Genomic DNA, 19,372 nt, shown 5'->3' on the forward strand with positions numbered 1-19,372 from the left:
AAGTCTTTGTAATAGAGTTATTACAAAGTGGCTTGTAATAGAGTTGTTACAAGTTAGTGAGTGATTAAGTCTTTGTAATAGAGTTAATACAAAGTGGCTTGTAATATTTAGAGTGATTAAAGTCTTTGTAACTCGAGAGTACAAAGTGGCTTGTGGTAAGAGTATCACAAGTTAGTTGAGTTAAATTCTTTGTAATGGGGTCATTACAAAGTGTCTTGTAATAGGTGTTTACAAGTTAGTGAAGTTGAAATCCTACCAGAGTAGGTCGTGGTTTTTGTCCCCTTGAGTTGAGATTTTTCCACGTAAAAATCATGTGTCTCATTTACATACTGGTTCAGTAGTTAGCAATATGGGAACTGATATAGGACCAGATCTCTATACAGATTAGTTCGTTAGTATTTTCAGTGGAAACTCATAGAGGACCAGGTACTCTACAGTTGGTGGACTCATATAAACTATCAATTGGTATTAGAGTCAGTTCTTTCTAAAAGGTTAACACCTAGAAAGGATCTCAATGGTTGCTCCACCTAACTTTGAGGAAGGACAATCAACCTACAGACCCCCTAGATTCAATGGTTAGTATTACGGTTGGTGGAAGAGTTATATGCATAATTTCATAATGGCAGAAGATTCAAAGCTATGGGACGTCATTTGTGATGGTCCACATGTTCCTATGAGGAAGCTTGGAGAAACTAGAACAATGGTGCCAAAAAATAGAAATGAATACAGTGATATTGACAGAAAAGCTGTAGAAAAGAACTTTCGTGCCAAGAAAATCTTGATATGTGGTATAGGACCTGATGAGTACAATATAATCTCAGCATGTGATTCTACCAAGGAAATATGGGAAGCATTGCAAACGACACATGAAGGAACTACTCAGGTTAAACAGTCCAAGATTGACATACTCAACACCGAGTATGAGATCTTCAGGATGAATGATGATGAGTCTATACAAGATATGCACACTAGATTCACATCTATCATAAATGAGCTTTATTCACTTGGAGAAGTTATTCCCAGAAACAAGCTTGTAAGGAAAGTTCTCAGTGTTCTACCTGGCTCTTGGGAGAGTAAGGTGAATGCTATCACCGAAGCTAAAGATTTACAAACTCTAGCCATGGATGAGCTGATTGGAAATCTGAAGACATACAGATGAAAAAACAGAGAGACAGTGAAAGAAGAGAGCCGAAGAAAGAGAAGAACATGGTGCTCAAGGCTTAAAACAATGACTCAAGTGAAGAAGATAGTGATATGGCCTACTCACCAAAATATTTCAAAAGATGGTTCAAAGAAATGGTGGTATACCTAAGAGAGATAGCACAAGCAAACCAAGAAACTATGATCTCTGTCACAAGTGCGGAAAGCTAGGGCATTTCATCAAAGACTGCCCACTTCTGAAATAGGAGCATTACAAACACAACTCTGACACAACAGCAAAATGGAACCTGGTTCTTGACAAATGTTTCAACAAAAAAAGTGCAGCTGACAATGTTGTGAAGCAAGCTCTTGCTGCATGGGGAGACTCGTCCAATGAATCAGAAGGGGAACCAGGTGCAGAAAACAGTTCCATGACGGCAGTGGAAAATGAAGCAAAGGAATATGATTCACTGTTTGCATTGATGGCTCAATTTGATGACGATGAAAAGGATGAAAGTGATGAGGCAAATTTCAGGGATGTTCAGAGAAATCTGAAGTCTTACTCTTCTAAGAAATTGATATCTCTATCAAATGTTTTAATTGATGCATGTTATAGTCTTGATAATGATAAGGAAACCCTGGCCATAGAGCTAGGAGATGCTGAACACTCTAGAGATGATTTGGTGGTCTGTATGGTGGATTTAAATGAGACCATAGCTAATCTTGAAAAAGAAAAGGAAGCTCTAACTGAAAAAATAAATAGTGTAGAAAATGAGAGAGATGACTTGATGGTAGTGGTTATTGACTTGAAGGAAACCATTGAAAACCTAAGCAAAGAAAAGAATGCCTAGAAGAGAAAATTGTTGATACTAAGCAAGCAAGGGATGACTTTTTGGTGGTTATCACAGATCTAGAGGAAACCATTGAGGGACTCTAATCTGAACATAGGCATGTAAGTATTGAAAAAGGGAAGGGAGTAGCTAGTGAGACACACATCAAACTTGAAAAAGAATTAAATGCTGTGAGAACTAGTCTATGTGGTGAACTCGAGAAAAATTGGAAGCTTCAAGCTGAATTGAAGAAAGTAAAAATTGATCTTGAGAAATCTCTCAAGTGGACCTGGTCCTTAGATGCTGTCACTACCATGTACTTCAAAAATAGTGGAAATAGGCAGGGAATCGGGTTCCAAAAGGAGAAAACTCCTTACAACCCTCACATCAAGTACGTCACAGTTCCTGATAATTGGCTTTGTACCCACTGTGGGAACAATGGGCACTTCAAAGAAAATTGCCAGGCCAGGGTTCTATCTGTACAAAAAAATAAAGTGTTTGCTGAAAAAGTGACTACTAAAGAGGGACCAGGTACCACTCGCAAAAAATGAATGCTGCCTGCATAGATTAGAAAAGCTCTTATTCATCCATTTTCTCATTACAAGGGACCTAAACTAGTTTGGGTTCCTAAATCTAACCCATAATTTATATGTGCAGGGAACAGTGAGAGGAAGCAGACTGCAATGGATTAAGGACAGTGGATGTTCAAAGTATATGACTGGAAATACCATGGATTTTCTCTCACTGAAAGCCCTGTAGGGAGGGAATGTATCCTTTGGAAATGAAAAAAAGGGTACATTCTAGGTGTCGTAAAGGTTGGAAAGTCTCTTTCATACTCAATTGAGAACGTGTACTATGTTGATGTCCTGAAGTACATTCTCTTGAGTGTCTCTCAAATTTGTGATAAAGGGAACATAGTAGAGTTCTTGTTTAAAGTGTGCACAGTTACTAATCTGGTAACTGGCAAAGTAGTCCTAGTAGACAAAAGATATAAGAACATCTACGTTGCTGACTTTGAATCTCTACAAGCTGCTGATATGAGATGCTTGAAGTTAGTTGACGATGACGCAGAACTTTGGCATAGAAGATTGGGGCATGCAAGCTTCTCACTTCTGAATAAATTGATTTAGAAGGACGTGGTTCGTCATCTACCAAATTCAAGATTCATCTGGTCACTATTTCTTATAACAAAGGATGAGACTTTCAAGGTATTTTTGGCCTTTGTCAAGAAGATCCAAGTGAAGATGGAATTGAAGGTAGCATGCATCAGATGTGACCATGGGACAGAATTTGACAACGCCAAATTTGATGAAGTTTTGTAACGAAAATAGGATCACTCACAACTTCTCAGCACCAAGGGCTCCATAGCAAAATGGTGTTGTTGAAAGAAAGAACAGAACTCTAGAAGACATGGCACGGACAATGCTCATTGACAGTGGAATTGCCAAAATGTTTTGGGCAGAAGCAATAAACACTGCTTGCTACTTGGTGAATAGCTGTATGATCAGGTCCCTCCTAACAAAACCTCCTATGAGCTGCTCAATGGAAGAAAACTAAAGATAACTCATCTGAGAATCTTTGGATGCAAATGCTATGTTCTCAACAACGGGAAGGACCAGCTTGGGAAGTTTGATGCAAAAAGTGATGAAGGAATCCTTCTGGGATACTCCCCTCAAAGCAAAGCCCACAAAGTCTACAACAAAAAGGTACACTTTGTGGAAGGAAGTATTCACGTGCTATTCAACGAGACACCCTCCTCTAACAAAGGAGGAAACAATGATGATCAACATAAAAAACCACTTTTGGTCCCTGGGAAATATCTGATGTTTCAAATGGAAAGGCTGATATGATGAGTCAGATGAAGGAGACAGGTGAAGACAATGCAACATCCTCTTCCACTTCTCAAGAGGAACCTGGTACTTCAATTACTACCACTGAAGCTGAAGAAAGAGTTGGAGATGCAGTGCAAGGAACTTCACAAGTAGCAGAATAAGGAGTGCAAGGAAATCCATTGCAATGTAAGAGGAACTACATCAATTTGAAAGAAACAAGGTATGGCACCTGGTACCTAGACCCTCAAACAGAACCATCATAGGGACCAGGTGGGTATTCAGGAATAAGCTGGATGAACATGGAAATACTATAAGGAACAAAGCAAGGTTTGCTGTCCAAGGATACAATCAGGAGGAAGGGATCGATTATAATAAAACTTTTGCCCTAGTAGCTTGCATGGAAGCTACTAGGATCCTCATTACCTTTGCTTCACATATGGAATTCACCCTATTCCAAATGGACGTGAAGAGTGCCTTCCTGAATGGTTTTCTTAAGGAAGAAGTCTATATCAAGCTACCTCCAGGTTTTTAACGTTATGTACATCCTGAACATGTATTCAAATTGGATAAGGCACTGTACGGATTGAAGCAGGCCCCTAGATCCTGGTACGAGAGACTATCCAAGTTTCTCTTGGAAAATGGCTTCAAAATAGGAAAGATTGACAATACACTGTCTTTGAAGAAACGGGGAAGGAACCTGCTCATTGTTCAGATTTATGTGGATGACATCATATTTGGAGCTACAACTTACTCATTAAGTGAAGAATATGCTAAAATCATGGGAAGTGAGTTTGAAATGAGTATGATGGGGGAACTTAATGTCTTCCTGGGTCTTCAAGTGAAATAGTCCATAAAGGGAACGTGTATCAGTCAACATAAACACATCAAAGAACTCTTAAAAAGGTTTGATATGGAAGAATCAAAGGTGACCGATACCCCTATTGCTACTGCTACTAAGCTGGACATGGATGATTCTAGATAACCTATAAATCAAACAATGTATAGGGGAATCATTGGATCTTTACTCTACCTTACTGCCAGTAGGCCAAACATTGTATTTAGTGTGGGATTATGTGCAAGATTCTAATCAAATTATAAGGAATCTCATCTGAAGGCTGCTAAGAGAATTTGAGATATTTTAAGGGCACACAGAACCTGGTTCTGAACTATCCTTCAGGTGAAAATTTCAACCTTATTGGTTATGTTGACGCTGATTATGCAGGCTATTTGGTGGACAGGAAAAGCACATCTGGAATGGCTCATTTCCTTGGATCATGTTTTATCTCGTGGGGTATAAGGAAACAAAACTCAGTAGCTCTCTCAACAGCTGAAGCAGAATATGTTGTAGCGGCCTCATGCTATGCTCATTCACTATGGATCAAGCAACAATTGGAAGATTTTGGTGTATGCATTGATTGTGTACCGCTTTTATGTGACAACACCAGTCATGGAAAAGGACCCAGTTCAACACAAGAGAACCAAGCACATTGATGTCAAATACCATTTTCTCAGGGACAATATGGAACAGGGTCTTATTTTTATAAGATTTTGTTGCACAGAAGATCAAATTACAGATATGTTCACTAAAGCTCTGAGCAGGGAACACCTTAAGAAACAGGATGTCACTGAGGTTACTTAAACCTAATTGAGAACCTGGTTCTACTAACATGACTATGATAGTCATACTAAGGTAAAATTGGCTAAAGTATTTTCTGACTAGGCCTAACTCACATCTATACTGTTGCAGGTAAACACACATGATGATCATAGAAGCTAAAGGTACAGTGTTGAACTTCGGAGGAGAGCTACAAAATCCTTTTACAAAAATAGGTCAGGAACCTGGTTCATATACCACAAGTTAGTAGTAATGTGTTTTTCGCATGCTTATTCAAAAGGATAGCAAAATTAATTCAACTACCACATCATCCGACTTTTCAGAGTCTGCATAACACACCTTGTCTCTTAAATCCTTTCACTTCCTCTGCACGTTATGTATTCCCACAAACCTGCCGTCGTTTCAAAATCTCTTCAGAACCCGTTCATCTCCCCTCTTATCATTAGCTCTTTTTTCCATAAGACCCTCACACTCCAAGCAGTTCTGAAAATTATCTCCCTTTGCATCTCTTTAATTTTTCCTTCAGAACTTTCTACAACTTCTCTCACCATGGCCAACGAACAATCGTCTCCTTCTCCTACCATTAATACCATTCCCACATCTCCACCTCCCTTAACACCACCACCAGAAACCCACTTCTTTACTATCCCTGATACTACTGTACCCATACCGGTTTCCTCTTCATCTCTACTCCTCCTTCAAACCCTGTCTCACTTCCATGTATTGCAAACCCTACTTCTCTTTCTTCTTCTCAACAAACCAAAAGTGCTACTCCTCAGGAGTCATAGGTCTCCGGTCTTATGAATATCATGGCTATCACTGCTAAGAGTTGTGAGCACGTGATTTTTGCTTCACGGGACAATCGCTCCAAAAGAAATAAAAAATAACGACAAATGATCCTGCTGTACAAATTTTGGATTTTTACATGGCACTTGGTCGGTTATTTACAATTTTGCCCATTTTTACTTTATTAAAAACAATACAAAAAATGTGTGTGTCATGCATAATTCGAACCGTAATCCGGTCATTAAATAGAAAATCATAAATAAGCATCTTCGTCCGTGATTTTGATTTGTTTGATTTTACCTGTTTTGAAATATTTTGGTGTGTGTGGAAATAATTGTATTGAGTGTGTGTTTAATTTTAATTTGATTTTTTGCTTAGTTTTGTTTTTAAAATAAAAAAAAAAGAGAAAAATCTTTTCTTCTTTTTAAAAAAAAAGAGAAAAATCTTTTCTTCTTCCAGATTGGGCCAATTTATTAAAATTGGCCCAAACAAACAACGTTCAAACCAGGCCTGCCCGGTCCGCACCAGCTGATACCCAGAGAGTCCAAACGACGTCGTATTAATACAGGTTGATCTGGGCCGTTGATCTCAGATTGATCAACGGCCAAGATCACATTCCCATAACCCACTGAGGAACCCGACCCGTTTCCACCCGGATCAACCCAAGCCCTTTACCCTTGAAACAACACCGTTTCTTTCGAGCTGAAGGATCCTGGACCTTCATCACATCTCATCCAACGGCCAGGATCCGCCCACCCACTAACTATATAAGTCTCTAACCTTACCCTGCCCCCCGTCTGATACCCCAGCTTCCGTCTTCAACCTCATCCCCATCAAACCCTAGAGCCGCCCCTGTATCCTCCACCATGAAAACCGGCGGCATGAACGCCGGTGACCTCGCCCTTAACACCATAGAACCCCCTTGCCGTCCTGAACCCAAATCTACCAACCACACACCTCGAATCCTATCCCACCTTCTCGAATCTTCATTTGAAGATTCGAGTCGGAACCTAATCTACACCGATCTGCCCTAAATTCATACCAGACACTCCCCAGACCCCCTCGTGACCAAACCATACTTGGTTTGGTCCGAATCTGACCAGGGAAGCATGAATCCCGGATCTGGTTTTCGAACCTTAGGGTTCCTCGTCACTGGTCCGTTGTTTTGTTCAAACCGAAGGATTAAGGTCTAATGGACCTTAATCGAAGTGTTTCTCATCTGAGAAACACTTCGATTAAAGTCCGTTCAGCCTTAAGAAAGGCCTGACCGAGTCCGAGTTAAGATTTTTGATTTTTTTTTTCGAGATTTGAGGTGAGTCTTGCTTTCTTTTCTTTATTTCTGTTGATCCATGTGAGTGATTTAAAGGTCTGTTCATGTTTTGTTTCAATTTGTGTCTTCGAATTTTTACCAACTTCTGTTTGTCCACTTTGCCTGAACCACTGTGTTTATCCCTCTCTTATTCTGATAATGCGTGTGTATATGCTGTGCGAATGATTGAGCTTCAAATGTTGACTGATCAATTGGTTCCTCGAGTACCACTTTGCTCAGTCAGTATAATTCGAATCATGTGTCGATACTGTTAAAATGTCTGATTTTTGGTTACGACTGTATGAGTTATAACTAGTATAGTCGAGTCGACAAATGTCGTCAATTAATTCCAGTAGTTCAAATGTTAACAATTGCACCTGTTGCTTGCTGCAACTTTGTTTGAATCAAAGTAAGGATCAAGTAGGTTCACTTATAGTTGCTATATTTGAATCTGAGGGTAGATTGTTAATTTAAATCTGAGTTGATGGTATGTGCACTTGTGCACAGCATGTGCATTATGCACAGCCTGTTTCCTGCATAAAAGGGCCTTGGATTTAAAAATGGTTTGACAGCATATGCTGTCAGATACATTCTGCTGCCCATACTCTACTTTAACCTCAGAAATAATAAACATTACTTAAAGTGAGTCTGCCAGGGAATATCATGGGTTTTGTTCATACTTAATTAGCCAATTGGAATCTGAAAATGGAAGGCACATGGGAGGGGTGTTGTGATATTCTAAACAGGCTGTTAAAAGGGGTAATGTAAAAGCTTATAAAAGGAGGATAGACCTGGAGAAGAGGGGGAGATACACACATAGACAGAAGCACACTGTGAGGAATTTTTTTGAAAGAGAGAGCTGAAATACATACAAACAGACACAGACAGACAATATAGGAGGAGAGGAAAAGAATACCACCTGATGTTAGGAAAGGAGATAGAGGGAACTGGAAAAGGTTTCTTTTGATAATTCAAGCATAAGTTCAAAACTGAACATTGATTTTGGATTCTGGAAAGAAAGGAGATAGAGGGTGGCTATACAGAAAGCATAAACTGTCTTTTCTTCCTGCTAATTGTTCGATCCCCAGTTTGTTTGACCTGTTTCAAATAAGTGTTGATTTCCTCTCAAGTATCAGTCAGGTTTCTGCTGTTTGGTTCTTATTGGTTTGTTTTCTTTTGGAGTTAGACCGTTTGAGTTCTGAGCCCACTCCCCTTCTTGTGCTGTCATTTTGTTACCTCTTCCCATTGGCTATAACTGCATCTTGCATTGGGATTTTGTTACCTGCTGTTACTGCTGCTGCACTTATTGTCATTGTTACTCTGCTGATTGCCCTCTTCTTCAATTGTCAAATATTTCCAGGTACACAACCTCTGAAACCATGTATTGTTGAAAGTTTGAAGTTGAAGCAGAAATAAAGAAATGAACATCTGTTTATGTTATAACATTGGTGTTAAAAATAGGTTGAATGTTAGTTGGGCCTGTATTTGTTTAACTGCAAACTGCAAACATTCTGTATAAATTAACATGTATTCTAAGTTGAGATGAACAAGTAGATAGCATTGGCTTGATAAATCAGATGTGTTTTAAAGCATGCGATCGTTAGCTTTGTTTCAGTTATGATACCATAAACATAGAATCATAGCAAGCACATGTATGTATTTTTGCCTAGATTTCTGAACCATCGAATCTGCTACATTCGTTTCTATTTGACTCCAAGATAAGATGTGCCCCAAGCTAATTCTCTTGCAGCGTTACATTAACAAGGTAATAATGTATGCTGACCCTTCTACTGGACTACTTATTTTCTACATAGTTTCGATACGAGCTTCAATATAGATTCATCGTTTCGAAATAACGCGACTACTTTTCTGAGTTCAATCAACAGTGGTTTTCCTAATAAACAACTAATCTCATTTATCAAGACCAAATGGGCTAGTTCTGCAATCCGAACTGGAAGGTCGTTTCTTAATGCAAATTTAGTGTACGTTATTAGTTGCTTGCAATCCCCTTAGCAAATTAACAAAACTTATTCACTCCTTAAAGGCGAGGCATGAGATAGTTCTTACCTCATAAACAACCAATTAGGCGATCAAGCAAAAATTTGGATTCATCATATATAGTAGGGATTTAGTATGTTAGTTGCTTAAACAAGTAAGTTTAGTATTTTTCTCCTTTATCTTCCTAGAGACAAATGTATTAGAAATGTAGCCACTTTAGGATATCCTTTTCTAAAATAGAGGCGAGCCTCACCAAACAAAAATGCAAAATTGCGTGGCCCTCAATAAATAACTATAATAATTATTTAGAGTCCAGGATAGGCCGTTTAGCGAATTTCATGGCCTTCCACAAAAATAATAACACGTTAGACTCTTGAGGCGCGACATAATTAAATCATATTCTTAAATTCGGGTGCACATTGATGTGACCCAAATCCAAATCTCAACGAAGTCGAAATGTGTTGACGATCACGGGCGCATTGATTGTGACGTGACTCGAGATGCATTTTCATGACGTTGCAATTCTATAAAAATAAGCGATAATGATAAAAACGGCTTAAACTTAATAAAAGCACATAATTCATAACATGCATTCAAATCAGATATTTAGCCATTATAACAATTTAAGCGACCGTGCTAGAACCACGGGATTCGAGGGTGCCTAACACCTTCCCTCGGGTCAACAAAATTCCTTACTTAGAATTTCTGGTTCGCAAACTTCATTTGGAAAAGTCGAAAATTTCCTCGATTTGGGATTCAAGATAAACCGGTGACTTGGGACACCAAAAGCCAAACCTTTCCCAAGTGGCGACTCTGAATTAAATAAATAATCCCATTTCGAATATTGTCACTTAAATTGGAAAAACTCCACCCTCGCACATTTTTACCCTTCGGGGCCGGGCGCGCAAAAAGGAGGTGTGACAGCTCTGGCGACTCCGCTGGGGACTAAACCCAGAACCACTGGTTCAGGGTTCAAGAATTCGAGCTTAGAACAATTGTTATATTTGGCTTTATTATCTGATCTTTATTACATGTTTTTGCATAACGTGCTAAATGTTGTCTTTTACCGCTTTGATATTATTTGAACTGTATATAAACTGTGCCGAAATCCTTCTCTTCTTACCTCCGGGGAGAAGCTCGCTGGTCGAGACTCCCTATTCTGTTAGTGTCTATACCTGAAATAAGAAAGAGGTCGGACAAGTTACAAAGCCGGACGATCTCGCGGGTCCCCGGTACGTAGCCCCCTCCTCGACTCGAGTTGTCCGCTCGGGTACACAGTCTAGAACAAATGCCCAGGTTATAAACCTAGTATAACGAAACTTCATGCCGGATCCCTAGTAGGAACGCTTATTTGCATCATGTTGCATTTGACTTAGGGGGCTCAACACAGGGGTTGGGCCCGTCTAGGACATGCAACCTGAAATGAAAAGACCCTCCTGCTGCATCCTATTTGTTTCATGCATTTATTTGCTTCGGTTCCGCATGTCGACCGGTTCCTAAAAAGAAAAATGGCAGCGTAGGGGAGATAATTACTTATTTTGGAAAATAAATGTCCAAGTATTGTCAAAACCTCGCCGGAAGTTTTCTAAAAAAAAAAAAATAGTAAAAAACAAAATTTGTCTTCTTAGTTTGAATTATCAAAAAATAATACAAAAAGTTTCTTTTTTTTATCATTTCCAAAATCAAAAAAAAAAAAAGAAAAAAAGAAGGTATTTATTTAAAAGTAAAAAAAAACGGAAAATTCATAATTCAAAAAATGTTGTTTCTTTCATATTACCCATTTTATAAATTCAGACTAATAGTCCAAACATTGCCTAAAAAAAATAATAAATATTTTCTTTAGTCTTTATCTTTTTCTTTTCAAAAATAAAAAAAAATACTTATTCTTGATTTCTAGGTTTATTTGATTTTCTCTATTCCTGATATGCCCGAACTACGCCGGTTTGATTCTCACCGGATGTGAGATACGTAGGCAACCCTCGTCGGGTTCAACCCCCATTTTTGCTAAAATAGACAAAATCAATAAGTAAATAAAAAAAAATGCGTTTCAAACCTTAAAAAAAAAGAGTCGTAAATAAATCGGGTGACGCTGTTTTGTCATAAATAGCCGAATGTTACCGAAAGGGGCGCCGGAAGGCTGACTTTGCGTAAACAGCCACCTTTGGGTCTTATTTAGCATTTTTATCCGGTGGACCCACACAGCCTTAAAATCTTCGTCCCCGAAGTGTTTAAAGGCCGTGTTCAAAACTTGATCCCCTCTGTAAAATATTTTGAGTCAGTCATTTTTGTTAAAATCACCTTAATAAATGTGCAGGATGAGCACGATGTAAAATGAACATTTTTCAATAATGACCAAAATCCCTATCAAATTACGGCTATGGTGGAATGATCTAGGTGTTGAAGGACAAAATGAGGTTAAGAAATATCTGAAAGGTCTTGTGGGTTTATTGGAAATCCAGCCTCGGGGAGATATCATAAGAGCTTTGGTTACCTACTGGGACCCGACGCACAATGTTTTCCATTTCTCTGATTTTGAACTCACCCCCACTTTGGAAGAAATGGCCGGATACATCGGGAATGCTGAACTTCCTTTAAGGTAAAAATACTTGGTCGCCCCAAGAGTTGTCACGGTACACCGGTTCCTAGATTCATTGAAGATACCCAGAACAGTCCACAACCCGGATCTAGCGGCCGGATTTTGTACTCCATGCTTCATATATGATAGGTACGGTCACGAGGGGGGATTCAATAATCCAATCAACAAACTGTGCAGCAAAGGAGTTCGTCAGAAGTGGGACAAGCACAGACGGGTAGCGTTCATGATAATGTTCCTGGGCCTTCTGGTATTTCCAAGGAAAGATGGAAACATTGATTTGAAGATATCTGGGGTCGTCAACACTTTACTCACGCAAAGTGACAGTACTCTCGCGCCAATGGTGGTATCTGACATCTTTCGAGCTCCACAGCTTGTAAAGCTGGGGGAAATTTCTTCGAAGGTTGTAACTTGCTCCTACAGATATGGATGACCGAGCACCTCTGCCATCATTCCGAGATTTTGAGCCATGGTTCCCCGGAAAAGACCCGCATAGAAGAATCTTACACGAGAACCAAAGAGATCATTTTGCCCAAAGGAGTCCTGGCATGGACCTTGTTTTTTCAAGCTCTTACTGCCAGCCAAATACAATGGACGTTGGGATGGTTGCCTGTCGATGAGATCTTATTTATGTCGGCAGCTAAAACTCATTTCTTGCTGATGGGGCTTAAGAGCATTCAACCTTACGCACCCTGCCAAGTTTTGAGACAGTTCGGAAGATGCCAGACAGTACCTCATGAGGAAGATCTTAGCGCTCAAGCAGTTGAGATAAGTCCTAACGGACAATTCCCAGAAGCAAAGATTCGCCAAATCTGGAGTGAGTGTCAATATTTGAAATCAGATACTCGCGTACGGGATCGAGCCAAAGGAGAGACGACACCAGGTTACCTTGCATGGTATAGAAGGGAATTCGAGCATGAAAGGCCGGCTAAAAGACCCCACATCCGGAATTTTACTGAATCATCACAAAGGCAGTGGGATTGGTTAGCAAAGGAAAGAGGCTATTGCGCCGAAATCAGCAGTTTAAAGCAACAAGTGGAAAGCTTGAAATATGAACACAACGTGCAAGTTGCTACCGATCTAGGAGAGCGGAACAGGTTAATTCAAGAAAATGAAATGCTTAGAGCCCAGATCAAACAAATAAGGGTGGATGCGGATAAACAACCAAGGCGTCGATCAGACGAGCAGCTGATAAAAAGGCTAAAAGGTGAAATCAGGGAATGGCAAGATGGTTTGGAGAAATCTGAAAACATCATAGCAGAGCTCAGGGCACAGTGGGATACAAGAGCAGATAAGCATCGTCGATACCTGAATCAATTGGAAGGCGACTACGAGAAAACTATTGCTAAAATGAAGAGAGAGATGGCTACACTTGAGATCAAAGCAGCTAATCAGGCCAAGGATTTCCAAATTGAGAGCAGATACTGGTACGACTCAATAGCCCAGATGAAGTTGGAAGTACGGCGACTGAAGCATCAACATGAACAAGATGTTCAAGTCTTCAAGATATGCAGCGATCAAATAAAACGCCTACTCGTAGAGAAGAAGCAAACCAGAAATAGGGTCAAGGCCATTGCCCATGCCATCACCAGACGATGTCTACGATGTGAGAACATGTCCAGCGTTACCGTCCTCTCAGCAGTAATGGGTTATGTCAAGCATACTATGCACGAGCTGGAGCAACTTGAGAGGGATCTCACGCCTAGGACCGCGGCAAGGCCGAACGATGCCCCGCGGACACCAATTTTCAAAACCATAATGCATTCATAGGTCAAATCTGTATCTTAGCATCTTTTGCTTGTTTTTCCCATCCGGGTGATTTTTAGTCTATTTTTGAATCTAGGTCTATTTTCAAAGTTCGTTTTTCTTTTGCAAATGTAGTTTGTAATAGAACATTTTCAACAATAAAGAGGTTGTTTCTTTTACGATCATTTGGGTTTTTCGAACTACGTAATGATCTGATTCACGTAGGCATCGTGATACGTAGGCAATCCTCATCGGATCCGGTCGCATTTCTTTTACTGCAAAAATAAAAAAAAAACATAAAAGAAAAACAAAAAAAAAGAGAAAAACTAATGAGAGGAAAATACCGGAACGACGCATGCTCTCGTAGCAAACATATAGTAATCCACTTAACTGTATAGGTGCATCATGCCCAACGTGAGATTAACTATCTGTTATTTGCTACAAATTAACCGAGCGTTTGTCGTTGAGTATATCCAGGGTTTTTTGAAAAGACGGTTGGTTTGGTGAAAGTTTGGCCTCGCACTCGTACTTCACGAGGTCAAGGAGAGGTGTTCAACTACCTGTTGTTAGGACCAGAAGCAGTACTCACACTTACTTCACCAGGTCAAAAGGAAGTGTGGAAATGTCTTCAGAAATTCCATTGCAAACAATCCCTGTTTCCGAGGAAAGCTCGATCTCAGCCGTCCTCGCACCTGAGTCCGCAACTGCGGAGGAAAATAGAATCCTACGACTCCGCATGTTGGAAATGCTGGACGACTGGAACAATGGGAAAGAGCCGCCAAGTGTCGTCCCCGGATTCCCTGAATTATTCTCCAGGTCAAGTGGGACTTCTAATGTCCCCATAAATTATCCTGCTACCCCATTCGGGTACCCAGCCACCTCAGCCTTCTCTGCTGGATCGCCTTCTGAGCCTCATCCCCGAATGTCAGCCACCGATGCAAGCATGAACATCTTTACTGCATCGCCTTGCCCGATTACGGCACAACCTACCACATACAAGCCAAGCTTTGACTCATCCTCCTTTACATTCCAAGCACCATCGTTCTCAATGGAACCAACCAGGTTCGCTACCAGCACTAATCCTCTACCGCCTCAGTGCGAGCTTGCACCGGGACAGGATCAGAACCCCAGAATTGCAGAACAAAATGAGATTGCCAAGAGAATGAGAAGCCTTGAACAAAGTTTGAAGAATATGCAAGGATTGAGCGGACAAAAGAGCGTCTCTTACGCCGACCTGTGCATGTTCCCTCACGTGCACCTGCCAACGGGTTTCAAGACCCCCAAGTTCGAGAAATACGATGGGCACAGTGACCCCATTGCACATCTTAAGAAATACTGCAACCAATTGCGGGGAGCCGGCGGAAAAGAAGAACTGCTAATGGCATATTTTGGGGAAAGTCTAGTAGGGATAGCTTCGGAATGGTATATGGATCAGGAAATGTCCCGATGGCATATATGGGATGATCTCGCCAGAGATTTTGTAAAACAATTCCAGTATAACATCGACATTGCGCCAAACCGAAACTCTCTGTCGAATTTAAAGAAGAAGCCTTCGGAAAGCTTCAGAGAGTATGCTATTAAGTGGCGTGAACAGGCGTCGAGAGTGAAACCTCCCATGGATGAAGTGGAAATGGTCACTACCTTTCTCCAGGCTCAAGAGTCTGACTATTTCCAAAACATGATGTCAGCCATGGGTAAGCCATTCGCGGAAGCGATCAAGATTGGAGAGATGGTGGAAAATGGTTTGAAAACAGGTAGGATTCTGAGTCAAGCAGCCATAAGGGCGACCTCCCAGGCCGTCCAAAGCGGGTCCGGAGGAACGACAAGGGGGAAGAAGAAGGAAGAAACGACTATGGCAGCCTCTGAAGCAAGGGAGTATCGTCATCCCAGGCCCCATTTTCCGGAAAGAGCCCCACAACACTACTACCCCCACTCAAATTTGGCATATGCTCATCAACCTTATATGGTCATGAATGCCCAACCTTATAACCATCCACCACAACAAGCCAACCGAGGCCCAGCTCCACCTCCCAGAAATCAGCCTCCTTACCGCAACCACTATAACCCACAACCCCCGCAGAATAACTTTCGCCCTCAGGAGCCACCTCGAAGGTGAACTTTCACGCCCATCGGTGAACAATACTCTACTTTGTTCCCGAAGCTAGTCCAGTTGGGTTTCTTACAACCAATCCCTCAAACGAGGCAAAACCCAACATCATCTTCTTACAAAGCCGGAGTCAGATGCGCCTATCATTCAGGGGCCGAGGGACATGATACAAATGACTGCTGGTCGTTGAAAAGAGTGGTCGAAAATTTGATAGAGCAAGGGAAAATAGTGCTAAGGGACGAAGAAATCCTGAACGTAACTAACAATCCATTACCTGCTCACAATAATGGGCCGCTGATCGGAATGATTTGTGAAGACAAAGAGTTCGATTATGCTTTGAAAGCTATAATTGCCATTGTCGACACGGGGAAGAGGCACGAAATGGACCAGAAACCAGAAAAAGGGGAACAGGTCAAGGCTATAAAGAACAAGCCTGAAAAGAAGGTAGAGAAGAAAGTGGTACCTGTAAAAAATGAAGTTCTTTACATACCACGCGGTCGAGCTGAGAAGGCGCAGAACTTCGGGATCAAAAAGACAAAACCTATGTACGTGCCAAAAGGGGCCTATGTGGTCCGGGGGACGATTCAACCACCTCGGCTGAATGAGCCAGTGGTTATCGGACGCGTGCCACAAAAGCCAATGACCAACCCGTCCACAGTGCCGTGGAATTATCAAAAGACTTTGGTAATGTACAAAGGTAAAAAGGTCATGGGAGAACTTCTAGAAAATACTTTCATCAGAAGGTATTCAAATACCCAAGAACTGAACAACGCCACACAAAGGCGCTTCCCGCCAAAGAAGCCCGTGAGTGTTGAAGAAACGGAAGTGTTCTTCCAACAAATGAAAATGCCGGATTACGAAGTGATAGATCAGCTGCGCAAGTACCCTGAACAAGTATCCATGCTGTCATTATTGATGAGGTCGACCGAGCATCAAAAGATCCTATTGAAAACCCTGAATGAAGCATATGTACCAACTGAAACCTCGGTGGAACAACTAGAGCGAATGACAGAAAGATTCTTTGCTGTCAACCAAATCTCTTTCAGCAAGAACGATTTACCCCCGGAAGGAGTGGCACACAACAAGGCTTTGCATTTAACAGTTAAATGCGAGGACTACTATGTCAAGCGGGTAATGTTGGATGGGGGATCAGGTGTTGACATTTGCCCGCTCTCCACGCTACAAAGGATGGAAATTGGGACCGGAAGAATCCGACCCAACAATGTCTGCGTAAGAGCTTTCGACGGCATCAAGAGAGATACCATGGGAGAAATAGACCTGTTGTTGGTCATAGGACCGATCGAATTTCGAGTAACCTTCCAGGTGATCGACATGGACACATCCTACAATTTTCTCCTTGGCAGACCTTGGATCCATGCGGTAGGAGCCGTGCCTTCCACTCTTCACCAGATGGTGAAGTTCGAGTACGAAGACCAGGAGATCGTGGTCCATGGGGAAGATGAGCATGCCATTTATCGGGACCCATCCATCCCGTACCTTGAACCGAGAGAAGGGAGCGAACATACGGTCTATCAAGCTTTTGAGATTGTATGGGCGGAGCGGCACGAAGAGAGAATACCCTGCCCCCAGCCTTTCTTGTCTAACGCCTCGGTCATGGTGGCCAAAGAGATGATCCAGCATGGATTTAGGTCAGGAAAGGGACTTGGACGAACCCTTCAGGGAATAACAGAACCCATTACTTTGCCAGTCATCAAGAAACCTTTTGGACTAGGTTTCAAACCTACTCCAGCAGACGAAAAGTGGGCAAAGAAAAGGAGAAATGAGGGTTGGAAGTTACCTCAACCACTGCCGGATTTATATGCAACTTTCATCAGGCCAAGGTACGTTGAAGAAGATGATGAGGTCTTCACAGCTGAGGAAATCGAGGAGATACGTGGGGCAATGAGGGAAATGCTCTACGAGGTCCACATGGTTCAACCAGGTGAAGTCACAAGCACTGCTGAGATGATGTACATGGGGCCAAACGCCAAACTCCAAAACTGGGAGGCCACGCCATTCCCGACTAGACGGAAGTCCGGGTAGACCTGTCCTGCCATATTTCCTGTGTCACAAGTTATCTCCAGGACAAAACTTGAACGTTTTCTTCTTTTTGTTGTTTTGAATCCCTAGTTGTAAACATTGTTGTCTTCCAACTTTCCAAAGAAAATAAAAAAAAATCATCATTGCTTTCCCATTCTTTCTTTTGTTCTAATTTTTTGTTATTTTGCCTTTTATCTTTCTTTTCAGTCCTAATAATGCGGCTTTAAATATGACATGCTTGACGCCCAGATCACAATGAGTTATTTAACTGCGAATTAATGAACCCAAAACCAGAGTATGATGCGGAAGAGGCTTTTAGGGAGATAAACCGAGAGTTGGAATATTTCGAGAATAAACCTAAGCCAAATCTGAATGACACTGAACCGGTAAATTTAGGAACCCCGGAAGAAATCCGGGAGACCAAGATAAGCATTCACACGGACAAGAAAACGCGAGAGGCGATAATTCAACTTCTTTTTGAATTCAAAGACGTGTTTGCTTGGTCATATGATGACATGTCGGGACTAGGTGTTGATCTAGTGGTTCATAAATTGCCGATTCATCTTGATTGTCCTCCAGTTCAACAAAAGCAACGAAAGTTCAAAACTGAGGTCAGTGACAAGATTAAAGAGGAGATCACCAAACAACTGAAAATAGGAGTGATTCGGGTAGTCCAGTATACAACTTGGTTGGCAAATGTGGTTTCAGTACCGAAAAAGGACGGGAAAACTCGGGTATGTGTAGATTACCGAGATCTGAACAGAGCAAGTCCTAAAGATAATTTCCCGCTGCCCAACATCCACATCCTCGTTGATAATTGTGCCAAACACGAGATACAGTCTTTTGTAGATTGTTACGCTGGGTATCATCAGGTACTGATGGATGAAGAGGATGCCGAGAAAACTGCTTTCACCACGCCTTGGGGCACCTACTGTTATCGGGTTATGCCATTCGGTTTGAAAAATGCGGTTGCTACTTACATGAGGGCTATGACTGCCATTTTCCATGACATGATGCATCAGGAAATAGAGGTGTACGTGGATGACGTGATAGTCAAGTCCAGGACGCAGGATAATCACATCCAAGACTTGAGGAAATTCTTCAAGAGGCTAAGAAAGTATGACTTGAAGCTAAACCCAGCCAAATGTGCTTTCGGAGTTCCGTCGGGCAAACTTTTGGGCTTCATTGTGAGCAGGAGAGGTATCGAGCTAGATCCAACTAAGATAAAATCCATCAGAGATCTGCCTCCCCCAAGAACAAAGAAAGACGTGATGAATCTTTTGGGCAGGTTGAACTACATCAGTCGGTTTATTGCCCAGCTGACAAGCACGTGTGAGCCCATATTCAAGCTATTAAGGAAAGATGCGGCGATTAAG

General features: G+C 41.4%; 1 protein-coding gene across 1 annotated transcript; it reads left to right on the forward strand.

The window, feature by feature from the left end:
* Positions 1 to 619: 619 nt before the first annotated feature.
* On the forward strand, positions 620 to 1,159 carry LOC142165226 (uncharacterized). Its single transcript, XM_075223826.1, has one exon. It carries the CDS (start codon positions 620 to 622, stop codon positions 1,157 to 1,159), a length of 540 nt encoding a protein of 179 aa, XP_075079927.1.
* The last annotated feature ends 18,213 nt before the right edge of the window (positions 1,160 to 19,372 follow it).

This window comes from Nicotiana tabacum, chromosome 10 (genome assembly GCF_000715075.1).
Source record: "Nicotiana tabacum cultivar K326 chromosome 10, ASM71507v2, whole genome shotgun sequence".
NCBI lineage: Eukaryota > Viridiplantae > Streptophyta > Magnoliopsida > Solanales > Solanaceae > Nicotiana > Nicotiana tabacum.